Source organism: Haliotis rufescens, unplaced genomic scaffold (genome assembly GCF_023055435.1).
Source record: "Haliotis rufescens isolate VD_foot unplaced genomic scaffold, xgHalRufe1.0.p SCAF_15, whole genome shotgun sequence".
Lineage (NCBI taxonomy): Eukaryota > Metazoa > Mollusca > Gastropoda > Lepetellida > Haliotidae > Haliotis > Haliotis rufescens.
The window spans coordinates 159,460-174,567 of NW_025963835.1; the positions used below are offsets into that span (position 1 = coordinate 159,460).

The following is a 15,108-nucleotide window of genomic DNA, read 5'->3' on the forward strand; positions in this document are numbered from 1 at the left end:
CAAACATGATGAAGTCAGGCTAGTGTATAGTTTAGAGCACAACTAAGAATTGACATTTATGGAGGTTTTAATATAATAATCAGTGTGCACGCTGTATAAATCTGTACTGCACTCAGGTTGTCATGGTTATGCTTCCATGAACACCAAAAATATTGATGTAAATTCGTATTAATAAATATGGCAACAATAATAACTAAACAGATTTCATATTAAATTATTAACTCACACAAGAATGTAGACAACCATACAAAATCGATGACATTCAGCGCAATAATGCAGCACAAGCCCCGCCCATTCTGTTGTTAGCCAATCAGAAAACAGTAGACTGTTAGTGGAAGTGACCTAATATTTTGTCAGTTCCTGAAAACATAAATACAATAGGAAATGGCTTTGTTAGCCAATTTATTGAAAAGTAATCATTTGCAGTTTATTGTGATGTCATGATACAGTTGATACTGTGATTGTTGTCCACCAGGTCGTGGCTAGAGCGAGAGAGTCGCAAGTCGTTACAGGTGGGCCAGGTGTGTTACCTCATCAGCATGCAGTGGTGGAACACGTGGCTGGAGTACGTTAATGGAGATGTAAGTACCCAATGTTTCAGCGTTATTCATTCAAATCAACAACCTACTCACTACATTAACATATAATAGTTTCCAGCTGAAACTTCCCATCATGCAAATCCGGGTTAGAATTGGTCTTCAGCAACCCATGCTTGTCGTAAGAGACGATTTTTGGGAGCGGGTGGTCAGGTTCCCTGACTTGTTTGATGCATGTCATCGGATGATGTCAATTGCTGGATTGTCTTATCCATTATTCAAATGTCTTATTATTTTATGGCTGGAATATTGTGGGGTTCAACAACAAATAAACAAACATCTAAAACTTCCAGTACCGTCACGTCTTCAGTAACATACAGGGATGTGAAATCTCTGCGGAAACCCAAAAAATCACATTTTTTAAAACAGTAGTCCTCCTGAAAAATCATCTTCCTCGTAAAAATATAATCAAAATGTTTAAAAAAGCTCTCCGAAAAATATGATCGAAAACCGGACAATCTGCGTCGGTTCAGTACTTTCAGACTTCTTGGTGTGAATGTTGTCCAAACTGCACGAGGTTGCTTAAAATGCAATCAAATGTTTAAAAAATTTCTTTGGGAGCATGCCCCCAAACCCCCCTAGACTTTTCCTCTTTTTTTACCCGGGAAAACCTGCTCACATCCCTGAACATAGCTTTATGTTTGAGAAAAAGTAGTAAGTTTCTCTGTTATTTCACTCCCTGCGTCTTGCCTCCGCTTGCAGCTGAACGAGAACCACAGTGCGACAGGCACACCTGTATCCAAGCATAAATTTGCCAAAGGTAAGGGTGGAGTCAACAGCACCCTGGCCTGGGAAGATGACAATGTCATAATGGTGAACTGCAAGACCAGCTCCACGGAACAGGTCACCTTGAACAGCCACGTTACCAACCCAACTTACAACAGTCTACCCAGAACAAACCACGGCTCTCGGAGCCCAAGGAAGAATAGTCTCAACCCGGTGGACAACGCCGCCGCCATGAACCGGAGTCCCAGTCCGTCACCCAAGATGAAGCGGAAACAGCATGCGGTGGCCGCAGGTCCCCCACAGAGGCCCGTCGCCATTGACAACAACCCTCTCATTGTCACCAACTCAAATAAGGTAGGGTCGCCATTTCTCATTGTTACCAACTCACACGAGGTAGGGTTGCCATTGACAACACCCCTCTCATTGTCACCAACTCACATAACGTAGGGTCGCCATTGACAACAACCCTATCATTGTCACCAACTTACATAAGGTAGGGTCGCCATTGACAACAACCCTATCATTGTCACCAACTCACACAAGGTAGGGTCGCCATTGACAACACCCCTCTCATTGTCACCAACTCACATTACGTAGAGTCGCCATTTCTCAATGTCACCAACTCACATAAGGTAGGGTCACCATGGATAACAACCCTCTTATTATCACCAACTCACATAGGTAGGGTCGCCATTTCTCATTGTCACCAACTCACATAAGGTAGGGTCGTCATGGATAACTCTCTCGTCACTAGCTCACATAAGTAGGACTGCCATTGATAACAATCTCCTGATTGTCACCGACTCGCATGAAGACTGTCATTCATAACAACCCTCTCATTGGTAGGGTCACCATTGATAACGACTATGTCCTTGTCACCAACTCACATAAGGTAGGGTCACCATTGATAACGACTATGTCCTTGTCACTAACTCACATAAGGTAGGGTCACCATTGATAACGACTATGTCCTTGTCACCAACTCACATAAGGTAGGGTCACCATTGATAACGACTATGTCCTTGTCACTAACTCACATAAGGTAGGGTCACCATTGATAACGACTATGTCCTTGTCACCAACTCACATAAGGTAGGGTCACCATTGATAACGACTATGTCCTTGTCACCAACTCACATAAGGTAGGGTCACCATTGATAACGACTATGTCCTTGTCACTAACTCACATAAGGTAGGGTCACCATTGATAACGACTATGTCCTTGTCACTAACTCACATAAGGTAGGGTCACCATTGATAACGACTATGTCCTTGTCACCAACTCACATAAGGTAGGGTCACCATTGATAACGACTATGTCCTTGTCACTAACTCACATAAGGTAGGGTCACCATTGATAACGACTATGTCCTTGTCACTAACTCACATAAGGTAGGGTCACCATTGATAACGACTATGTCCTTGTCACTAACTCACATAAGGTAGGGTCACCATTGATAACGACTATGTCCTTGTCACCAACTCACATAAGGTAGGGTCATCATTGATAACGACTATGTCCTTGTCACCAACTCACATAAGGTAGGGTCATCATTGATAACGACTATGTCCTTGTCACCAACTCACATAAGGTAGGGTCATCATTGATAACGACTATGTCCTTGTCACCAACTCACATAAGGTAGGGTCATCATTGATAACGACTATGTCCTTGTCACCAACTCACATAAGGTAGGGTCATCATTGATAACGACTATGTCCTTGTCACCAACTCACATAAGGTAGGGTCACCATTGATAACGACTATGTCCTTGTCACCAACTCACATAAGGTAGGGTCATCATTGATAACGACTATGTCCTTGTCACCAACTCACATAAGGTAGTCTGGCTATTGATTGCTCCACCAATGATATAAAACTGTCTCCATTTTAACCGTGATATATATATTCTTGTGTTTTCCCAGGCATCAACCCTCACCAACGAGGGAGGTCGGTTAAAGCGTGATACAGTGCTGGTGAGGGGGAAGGACTTCGAGCTGGTGCCGGAGCCTATCTGGAGAGCCCTGTCCAGCTGGTATGGAGGGGCACCTGCTCTGCCTAGAACTGTAAGTACACTGTCACCTTTCATCTTTCTATGTCTCCCTCCATCTCATGGGGATTCTGGGTTAGAATACCCAACAACATATCTTGTTCTGTGCTAGGCTATGAAATGGATGGGTGGTCAGAAGCTGGGACTTGTCTGATTGCGTATCTTCTTACCCAGATTTGGTGGTATAGTACTCATTATATTAATCACTGGTTTGTCTGGTCCAGGCTCTATTATTTACAGGCCGTTGTAAAGGTAAATTACAAACAAAGTCACGCTTCACCCAGGGGATTCCAGGTTAGCATGGCGAGAATTCGTCACCAGCAACCGATGCTTGTCTCAGGAGACTAAATTGATTGTGTGGTCAGGCTTGGTGACTTGGTTTTAGGGCTGGGACAGGTAACTCGGGTACTCGGGTCGGGTGGGACCCGGACCCGTGGTTAGTCAAGTGATATATTGTTTAATGACAAAAATGATCTAAAACTCTGTGGTTACACTTTAAGTCACTAATGTTCCCATTTCTTTATGACAATGCACCCATTCCTTTGGACTTTTATCACATGTTTATATGTCTGAATAAAGATAAAACTTCATGCAGTAAACTTCAGTGTATGCATGACAAGATTGTTTTACACGTGTATCTAAATACATTTTGCCAGGGCTACGGTCAAACTCTTCCAAATCGGACAGTTTGTACCTATCTCTAGATATCTACAGTGGGTACCCGGGTAGGGTCGGGTAATAGGGAGATGGGTACCCGGGTAGTAAATTTGGACTCGTCCCAGCCCAACTTGGTTCATTACATATCATTATAGCCCAATGTGTGACTTTGCTCATGATATCAACACCAAATAACCAGGGTGACTGGTCTTAGACATTTTCAATTGTTTTCAAAATCAAATAACAGAAAATGACTGCTGTGCTACAATTTAAATATGATTTTGTCAAGTACCACAGTCAATCATGATTCTGAATATGTGTGAGCAGAACAGCAAATAAAAGAGCAAGGATTCACCATTTGTTCCAAGAAAGTGTTTGTCTTTGTTTCCTTGGCTTTTCTTTGAAAATGGCCCCCTGTTTAGGAAATGGCTGACTGTTTTGGTCACAAGTGGGCCGGCCCCGAGGTCTCAACCTTTAGGGAAACTAGGTGGATCCATGTATAATGATCCCATGACTACAATGGACCACCTCTTGATGTATGCACCCCTTCTAGTTTGACTGCTCATGCTGACATTCTTGCGTTCCAGGTGATAACAACAGCGTCCAACGACCCTGAGCTGGAGCTGTACCCCGTGACTGTCCGACTCCAGCGACACCAGGTGCCCAGTCAGAGGCCGCCCCCTCCCACCACCTTCACAGGCATGATGGCTGGCTTCGGTGGCATGGCCTGGAGTAAGTCCACCATTTCACTTTATTATAGAGCCTGGGTTTATCCACAACAGCAGTCTGTACTGCTAATTACACCCAGCTATTATGTTGTATGTTCATTTCTGGATAAAATGAAGGTGGAAGCTAATGCTATAAATATCTTTAAGCTGCCCATATGCACACACATGCACACAACACACACACACTCGCACACAACACACTCACATGCACACAACACACTCAAACTCACATACACATGCACAACACACTCTCACACACACTCACACTCATGCACTCACATACACACGCACAACTCACACTCTCTCACACACACATGCATACTCATGAACAATCACATACACACGCACAACACTCACACTCTCTCACACACACGCCCACTCACATACACGCCCACTCACCAGCTGCTCACATACACATGCTCAACACACACACTCACATGCACACTCAGTATACTTACACGCACAGCACGCACACACTCATGCACACTCATTCACCCACAACACGCACATGCACACTCATTCACCCACAACACGCACATGCACACGCACATGCACACTCATTCACCCACAACACGCACATGCACACGCCGTCATTGTACATACACACAGACTGTACACAAGTGTAACCTATCTGCTTGTGTTCCAGGTTTCGCCGCCAACCCCCAGACCCCTCGCCGCTACCTGGCCTACACAGCAGCCTTCAGCAGGAAGCACACCATGCAGCAAATATACGAGTTCTTATGCAACAAACTCCGCTTCTGTCGAGAAGACATCCGACTCTGGAAAGTCAGTCCCAAAGATGATGTGAGTTGCTTGCAGTAACATGCCTGGCAGTGCCCGTCCTTGTTGTGTAAGGTGTTTACGATGCTGGTGGCCCTGTGGGATTCTTGCTTAGAATAGGTCGGCAGCAACCCAGTCATAGACAGAGGAGTGAGTGTGTTAGTATGGTTTTACGCCGCTTTTAGCAATTTTCCAGCAATATCATGGCGGGGGACACCAGAAATGGGCTTCTCACATTGTCTTCGGCGTGACGACGAACACTTTAACCACAAGGATACCCGACCGCCCCCATAGACAGAGGATGAGTTATTAATGTTACAGTTGTGACAAAGGGCAATTTGAAGTCGAGTCCTTATTCTTGTAACTGTTCCTTTTTATCGCGATAACACTGTTTAGAGATCACCGTCATATAGGTGAAATATTCCTGAGTGCTACGTTAAGCAACAAACAAACAAAAACTTTTTCATCACCATTAAGGGGTCATGATTGCATATTACTGTTCAGAGCCAGTTAAAGGAAGCCATTGAGTGATACACAAAGGCTGGAAGACCTAAAGTAACATGTGACCTGAGTACATCCCAATGGAATTCCCTTTTGGCCCATGACACTGGTGCTAAAACTAACACTACAACATTGTGATTGAGCAGTTCTCGCTAAACAGTTTTTAACTGTGACCCTAAGATTACTACTGCAGTATAAGCAACTTTTTTGTGTGTGTGAGAGAGTTAGAATTTAACGTCGCATCAGCATTATTTAAGCTATATTTTTTCATTAAACAGCTCTTGGCATATGCGCTTGATGGCTACCTCTAAACCCATCTTAATAATAATAATAATAGTAATTTATGCATTTGTATAGCGCAGCATTCACTGTGCATAAGTCTATTTGGACCTTGTCAGTTAATGATGTATAAAGGATTCTGTGTGTATCTTCCCAGCTTATGTTTCTAGATTTGTCAGTTCCATACCTGCTCTTGTAGGTTTCATTGAAGTGGAAAACGCCTAGGACCTCCCACATCAAACTGACACACCATGATATAATTTAGATATTGTTTGAAGTGGTGTTAAACCCAACTCCCTCACTCTTCCACTGTATTTTCAGCAAAACATCACATTGCTAGATGATGAAAATATGACGGTGGAGGATGCAAGCATTGAAGAGAACCAGCAGATGCTTATTGAAGGTGAGGATGTGAGAGGCCATTAGATGCAGCATCTACTGATACATACTGAAGGCAGCATCCCAGTACTCCTCCCTTTGAACCTTTGATTCAGGAGCCAGACACAGGATTCCTTTAAAGGAGAAGGTCTTTTTTTCAATTTGTAACTTCAGTAGGGGGGTGGTTTGTTGTCACATTTAGAAATTTTTTGGGGTGGAGATTAACATGAGCATTTGGTGGTGGGGTCTGAGAGGGGGGGAACATGAGCATTTGGTGGTGGGGTCTGAGAGGGGGGGAACATGAGCATTTGGTGGTGGGGTCTGAGAGGGGGGGAACATGAGCATTTGGTGGTGGGGTCTGAGAGGGGGGGGAACATGAGCATTTGGTGGTGGGGTCTGAGAGGGGGGGAACATGAGCATTTGGTGGTGGGGTCTGAGAGGGGGGGGAACATGAGCATTTGGTGGTGGGGTCTGAGAGGGGGGGAACATGAGCATTTGGTGGTGGGGTCTGAGAGGGGGGGAACATGAGCATTTGGTGGTGGGGTCTGAGAGGGGGGGAACATGAGCATTTGGTGGTGGGGTCTGAGAGGGGGGGAACATGAGCATTTGGTGGTGGGGTCTGAGAGGGGGGGGAACATGAGCATTTGGTGGTGGGGTCTGAGAGGGGGGGAACATGAGCATTTGGTGGTGGGGTCTGAGAGGGGGGGAACATGAGCATTTGGTGGTGGGGTCTGAGAGGGGGGGAACATGAGCATTTGGTGGTGGGGTCTGAGAGGGGGGGAACATGAGCATTTGGTGGTGGGGTCTGAGAGGGGGGGGAACATGAGCATTTGGTGGTGGGGTCTGAGAGGGGGGGAACATGAGCATTTGGTGGTGGGGTCTGAGAGGGGGGGGAACATGAGCATTTGGTGGTGGGGTCTGAGAGGGGGGGAACATGAGCATTTGGTGGTGGGGTCTGAGAGGGGGGGAACATGAGCATTTGGTGGTGGGGTCTGAGAGGGGGGGGAGCATGAGCATTTGGTGGTGGGGTCTGAGAGGGGGGGGGAACATGAGCATTTGGTGGTGGGGTCTGAGAGGGGGGGAACATGAGCATTTGGTGGTGGGGTCTGAGAGGGGGGGAACATGAGCATTTGGTGGTGGGGTCTGAGAGGGGGGGAACATGAGCATTTGGTGGTGGGGTCTGAGAGGGGGGGGAACATGAGCATTTGGTGGTGGGGTCTGAGAGGGGGGGGAACATGAGCATTTGGTGGTGGGGTCTGAGAGGGGGGGAACATGAGCATTTGGTGGTGGGGTCTGAGAGGGGGGGGAACATGAGCATTTGGTGGTGGGGTCTGAGAGGGGGGGGAACATGAGCATTTGGTGGTGGGGTCTGAGAGGGGGGGGGAACATGAGCATTTGGTGGTGGGGTCTGAGAGGGGGGGAACATGAGCATTTGGTGGTGGGGTCTGAGAGGGGGGGAACATGAGCATTTGGTGGTGGGGTCTGAGAGGGGGGTAAGAGATGACCGGGATATTTCTGGTGTCATTGCTCATGCTATTAACCATCTGTTGGCAGTGATGAACACTAACAGTTTTGGTCCAATAGTCCTAATGGTAACATAGCAAAACCCTTAAAAATGGCAAATGTCTACTAGTCCTTATGATACCTTAACTACTGGGCAGTTTGGAAAGGACTATAGGACTAGTGCTAATTTCTAACAGTGGTTGGGCCGGTCTGGATTTAATTATGCTGTGATGGGTGTGGTTCCGCTGGAATAATGCTTTCTGCAGTATAACACACACAAAATAAATTCTTAGATGTTCGCAAAAGAGAAAGATCGATTTCATTTAAGGTCCCCAAAAAGGAAGCATTGGGTGCTGGCTTCATTTTCAACCACCAGTGTCGGGCTTTGTATTTTCCCCGATTTTTAACCAAGGGCAGGTAATTCTAACCTGCTTTCCCCAAAACGAAAGATCAAATTGAATATGATGCATGATGCCTCTCTGTACAAGTTGTGTGTGTGGAAGATTGTAAGACCTTTTGGGCTTATCGAGTGCAGTGTAGACATCATTTTGAGGAACTTTCTGTGATGTGCTGTGAAAAACTGCATTTTTCCTCCAGAATACAAAGATGTCCAGCAAATATGTACAAAAAGGAGTAAAAGACAAAGTGTTTTTCAGGTCGAACCAAAAGATCAGGAATAAATTAAATTTTTGCGTATTCTGTTTTTCTGTAATTTTCATTTGATTTATTTTCAGTGAGAAACAAGGACTTGACATGGCCAGAAGAAATGTCTCAACTTGCCAAAAACAAAACACTAAAAAAAGAAGATGGTGAGAACTAATTGAGATGTTTGTTTTGTGTTGTAAAACCGAGCGTCGAATGTGTACTATTGGATTATGTTCACTTCCTGAAACAATTTACAGTAACTTTCTAAATCATTTCTTATCTTTGATCCATGTTGGATTGACCGAGAGATGTTCAAATGAACAGTCTTTTCCTGAAATCATTTGTATGAGTTGGTTGTGTTCATCGTTTCCGTTTGACTGGACTCTTGTTTACCTATATACGATTGGACAACATTAAACATATTATTCATTGGTCCACGGTATCAAATGAAAACAGAAGTGGTCTATGTAAAGTTTGTTTGTGAAGTTAATTTGCTCCTTGACAAAATTAGCGTAAGGAGAACAGTTTGTTATGATTTATGGTCAATCTTTCGAGATGGAGCGTGTTTCATGTTTGTTTTCTTTCATAAATGAGGGTGTTATGCATGCTCACCTTTAACTAGACTTGTACTAAACTTTTTGGTGGCCACCTGTTGGCTAAAAGCACTAACCCTGCTGTTCCAAGCTCTGTAAGTCATGAAATTAATGCAAGCATAAAATTAATGCGAAAAAATGTGAGTGTCTCTTACTTACATCAATAACGTAAAGTATGTTCTTCTGGAAATAGGGGCGGTCGGGTAGCCTTGTGGTTTAAGTGTCTGCTCGTCTCGCCAAAGACCTGGGTTCGATTCCCGACATGGGTCAAATGTGTGAAGCCCATTTCTGGTGTCCCCCGCCGTGATATTGCTGGAATATTGCTAAAAGCGGCGTAAAACCATACTCACTCACTCACTCACTTCTGGAAATATGGGTGTATATTGTTATGTTAGGTTCACTGTTATGTGGAATTTCTGCTTTATATTTCATATAAGTTAGATCAAGCAGTTGAAGTTAAATTTGTGAAGATAGCAAATGACATTATTCAATTGAACTACTATCACCCCATACGATATCATGGAATTTTATAGAAGATTAGTTTTTATAGTTCAGAGGTAGGGCTGCTTGCATTGATTGCATGATGCATTTAAGGCCAGGGGTCAACACACTCATTAATTTGGTGATTCATAATTTCATGATATATTGTACTTGTTTAACTTTATAACATTGTCAGTTCCATTGTCTATTGTTTCCAGTGCCAACAGAGCGAGGTGCTACGGGTCTGAATAACCTTGGCAACACATGCTTCATGAATGCCGCCGTGCAGTGTGTGTCCAATACTTACACTCTCACACAGTACTTCAATGGAGGGCTGCATCTGTTCGAACTCAATAGGTGAGGGAGAAACAGGTTACATGTGCATCCTTGCTGATCAGGTCCAGCGGGGACACCAGGATAGAAATGATCCTCGGCAACCTATGTTGGGTGTACAAGGTTAATGGATCATGGGGTCAGAACCGGTGACTTGGTAGTGAGTGTGTCAATGCTACCCAACGGAGTGGACTATCACCAGGGATGAGACTTCCATGGATCCGTGAATTTTAGTGACCACAAATTTGTTAAATTCTGATGACCCCCCCCCCCCCCCCCATAAACACCCCCAAATTATGGACCACGTTCCATTGAAAAGAAGTTTCATCTGAAAAGGGGGCGGTCGGGTAGCCTAGTGGTTAAAGCGTTCACTCGTCACGCCGAAGACCCGGGTTCGATTCCCAACATGGGCACAATGTGTGAAGCCCATTACTGGTGTCTCCCGCCGTGATATTGCTGGAATATTGCTAAAAGAGGCGTTAAACCATACTTACTCACTACTTACTCATCTGAAAAGGAAAATATCCATTCTCAACCCTGTATCTCTCATAATAGTAATCAGTGGTTGTCTTGTCCAGACTTGACTGTAAAAAGAATGCCTTTTGGGACTGATCTTTTATTTGGAGAGGGTGGTGGGGAGGATGATAAGAGAGGAAAGGATGACCCCACCCACCCCCATTTTATGTAACGTATTACACTACCACCGCATATACATATAACATTTTTTCATGCCACCCTCAAATAATGTTGTTTTGAGTTTATCTTTTTAAGTCAAGAAAACAGAACTAAGGAATTATTACATCCTCAATGAAGTCCATGTGATATACTTTCTCACCTCATAGGAATTCATTTCAGATTTGCTATGTACCGTACATGACGCATTCAATTGTTTACTGCAGGAAAAACCCTCTAGGAATGAAAGGCCACATAGCCCAGCGGTACGGAGACCTCGTGAAGGAGTTGTGGAGCGGGACAACTCGAACTATTGCCCCACTCAAACTTAGGGTAAGTGCTTCTGTTGGAGCTGTTCAACAGAGTTACCTCCCTTACTTGGTCTGGCTGGAGGCTCCATATCAGTGTATCACAATTTCATGGGGTACTAGCAGCGTTAGAAGTTGGCACTAGTCCTATGGTCCTTGCCAAACTACCCAATAGTTAAGGTATCATATGGAATAGTAGAAATTTGCCATATATATGGGTTTTGCTATATGTTATCATTATAAGGACTTGTGGACTAAAACCGTTAGTTTCTACCACTGACTAGAGGTGTTATGCAACATGTAATTCATGATACGATACATATCGCAATAATTGAGTAACAGAAATGAATCACGATATTAATATTAATTGACATTTCTACATGAAACTCTTCCATGCGGCCCCACTGACAGGTGAATTTTGATTTAATTCTTTTCTAATATTAGTTTTAGCATTATGTTTCAAGAAAGGTCGTAAGGTCATGCTTGACCAAGTTCATAATGTGTAGTCTTATACATCGTAAACTCTACTTCTGATACCCAATCAAAACATGTTTGGATACTTGTGGCGTCAGAAGGTGTAAATTTACACTGTGGATCGAGACTCCCCTAATAGGCTGGTGCCTTGCTGGTATCAGACACAACCAACTTCTCCCTTTCATTTCTCACTCTATGTGTAGTATGTGATGGAAATAGAATTCAAATTGACAAACAAAATAATTAAAACTGGGGGAACCATATTAGGCATCACAGCAGCCTTCACTTGGTTGCAAGTTCAACTCCATGGATGGTTGGAGGCTGCTCAGCACAGTGGGGAGCCGTGAATGGTGGCAGTGGTAGTATAAAGAGTTCCACTGATAGGTTACTGCCATGACAGGATTCTTTGGTCTTGGTTCAAATTGCCCTATATCTGATCCTTAGTCTCTCAGCACAATACCAGCGCTCATAGGTTTCATGTTGATTTTGGGGGCATGGGTGGCCCAGTAGTCTAAGGCGCCGTGATTCGCTGTGAAGAGTAGCATCCATTGGGCATGCCAGAAACCTATGATTGTGGGTTTGAATCCCGGTTTGCCCCGATTATGTTTCTAGATTTGTCAGCACCATACCTGTGCTCGTGGGTTTCACCGAAGTGGTAAACATCTGAGACCGGCATCACTTCGGGCTTTCCTCCCACATTAAGCTGACACGCCGTGATATACCTGGAATACTGTTAAAAGCAGCGTTAAACCCAACTCACTCACTCACTCATGTTGATTTTTCTCTCACCTAAGACTTATGATGCCCTGCGATAGAACTGAAATTCTTTCTAAAAAACGGACAAATAAACTGCACCTATGCATCTGATGAAAAAAGGCAAATACCTGTTGATACGTATGTTGCCTGTTTCAGTGGACAATCGGGAAGTATGCACCAAGGTTCAACGGGTTTCAGCAGCACGACTCTCAGGAACTCCTCAGCTTCCTGTTGGACGGACTGCACGAAGATCTCAACAGGTTCTGGTTTAGTCTTTTTTTTTAATGTAATATACCAGCTATATGACATTAGTCTGCAAGAAATCCAGTCTGTACAGACAAACCAGTGGTTGATATTATGACTAACTTCCCCTGTCATCTTGGTAAGATGAGGACACACAATCAACAAAGTCACAGGATGTATGGATTACAGGGCTGAATGGTCCCATCTCCCGATGCTTGTGAAGTGAGTTTGCCACCTGGGTGGTATCATCATGCTCCAGTAGATAATGCTCTCAGCCACTGGTGGCCTGGTCCTGGTTGGATTATCTACAGGCTGGCATGATATAGCTGTACTATTGCTGACTGGCGTACAATGTTCGTTCCTTCATGCTAGAAGATATAAGCATCTTGCCAGTCTGTGTGATATCGGTATACGGAAGGAGCACTTCATGCAATCCTCCTAATGGCATCAGGAATATTATACATTAAATGTTATTTGAAATCACAGTGAGGTTTCAACTATCATTGTTGCTGTATTGATTTCAGAGTCCATGACAAGCCGTATGTTGAGTTGAAGGACAGTGATGGGAGGCCGGATGAAGAGGTAGCCCTAGAGGTGAGGGCGAGTCAGTAGTGGCTCTGTACATAGCAGCTGGAGGTTAACAATTGTTAGCATCCTATACCTGAGGGATAACTACTTATGTATAATAATTGCAGGGATTGCAACTAATGTCTTCTTACAGGTGTGGGATAACTACTGATGTATAATTGCAGGTGTGGGATAACTACTGATGTATAATTGCAGGTGTGGGATAACTACTGATATACAGTTGCAGGTGTGGGATAGCTACTAATGTATAATTGCAGGTGTGGGATAACTACTAATGTATAATTGCAGATGTGGGATAACTATTAATGTATAATTGCAGGTGTGGTATAACTATTAATGTATAATGGCTGGTGTGGGATAGCTACTAATGAATAATTACAGGTGTGGTATAACTATTAATGTATAATGGCAGGTTTGGGATAGCTACTGATGTTCAATTGTAGGTGTTGGATAACTATAAATTAATGTATAATTGCAGGTGTGGGATAACTACTGATGTATAATTGCAGGTGTGGGATAGCTACTAATGTATAATTATAGGTGTGGGATAGCTACTAATGTTTAATTGCAGGTGTTGGATAATTACTTGTGTATATTTGCAGGCGTGAGATAGCTACTTGTGTATATTTACAGGCATGGGATAACTTCTTGTGTATATTTACAGGCATGGGATAACTACTTGTGTATATTTACAGGCATGGGATAACTACTTGTGTATATTTACAGGCATGGGATAACTTCTTGTGTATATTTACAGGCATGGGATAACTACTTGTGTATATTTACAGGCATGGGATAACTACTTGTGTATATTTACAGGCATGGGATAACCACTTATTACGGAACCAGTCCATCATCGTAGACCTGTTTCATGGCCAGCTGCGTTCCCAGGTGCGATGTCAGGAATGTGGTCATGTCAGCGTCCGCTTCGACCCCTTCACCTACCTCTCTCTACCTCTTCCCATGGACAGCTGTATACACCTGGAGATCATTGGTGAGTACAACCTGGGGAACTTCAAACATAGGGGAGAACAACATTAGAGATGTACAAATAGTGGAGTACAATATTAGAGATGTACAAATAGTGGAGTACAATATTAGAGATGTACAAATAGTGGAGTACAATATTAGAGATGTACAATAAGTGGAGTACAACATAGGAGATGTACAGCTAGTGGAGTACAACATTAGAGATGTACAAATAGTGGAGTACAATATTAGAGATGTACAATAAGTGGAGTACAACATAGGAGATGTACAGTTAGTGGAGTACAACATTAGAGATGTTCAAATAGTGGAGTACAATATTAGAGATGTACAATTAGCGGAGTATAACATAAGAGATGTACAGTTAACGGAGTACAACATTAGAGATGTTCAAATAGTGGAGTACAATATTAGAGATGTACAATTAGTGGAGTATAACATTAGAGATGTTCAAATAGTGGAGTACAATATTAGAGATGTACAATTAGTGGAGTACAACATAGGAGATGTACAGTTAGTGGAGTACAACATTAGAGATGTTCAAATAGTGGAGTACAATATTAGAGATGTACAATTAGTGGAGTACAACATAGGAGATGTACAGTCAGTGGAGTACAACATTAGAGATGTTCAAATTGTGGAGTACAATATTAGAGATGTACAATTAGCGGAGTATAACATAAGAGATGTACAGTTAGCGGAGTATAACATTAGAGATGTTCAAATAGTGGAGTACAATATAAGAGATTTACAATTAGCGGAATACAACATAGGAGATGTACAATTAGTGGAGTACAATATTAGAGATGTTCAATTAGTGGAGTACAATA

General features: G+C 43.4%; 1 protein-coding gene across 2 annotated transcripts in view; it reads left to right on the forward strand.

Moving 5' to 3' along the window:
* Window positions 1-15,108, forward strand: part of LOC124142099 (ubiquitin carboxyl-terminal hydrolase 32-like) — an 84,534-nt gene that overhangs the window by 41,065 nt on the left and 28,361 nt on the right. For both annotated transcript variants that reach the window (XM_046510380.2, XM_046510381.2), the window contains 12 exons: window positions 476-581; window positions 1,299-1,676; window positions 3,249-3,389; window positions 4,618-4,762; window positions 5,405-5,562; window positions 6,640-6,721; window positions 8,934-9,008; window positions 10,136-10,274; window positions 11,150-11,255; window positions 12,617-12,720; window positions 13,228-13,297; window positions 14,111-14,285. In XM_046510380.2, coding sequence (XP_046366336.2) covers window positions 476-581; window positions 1,299-1,676; window positions 3,249-3,389; window positions 4,618-4,762; window positions 5,405-5,562; window positions 6,640-6,721; window positions 8,934-9,008; window positions 10,136-10,274; window positions 11,150-11,255; window positions 12,617-12,720; window positions 13,228-13,297; window positions 14,111-14,285 — 1,679 coding nt within the window. The remainder of the gene's footprint in view (window positions 1-475; window positions 582-1,298; window positions 1,677-3,248; window positions 3,390-4,617; window positions 4,763-5,404; window positions 5,563-6,639; window positions 6,722-8,933; window positions 9,009-10,135; window positions 10,275-11,149; window positions 11,256-12,616; window positions 12,721-13,227; window positions 13,298-14,110; window positions 14,286-15,108) is intronic.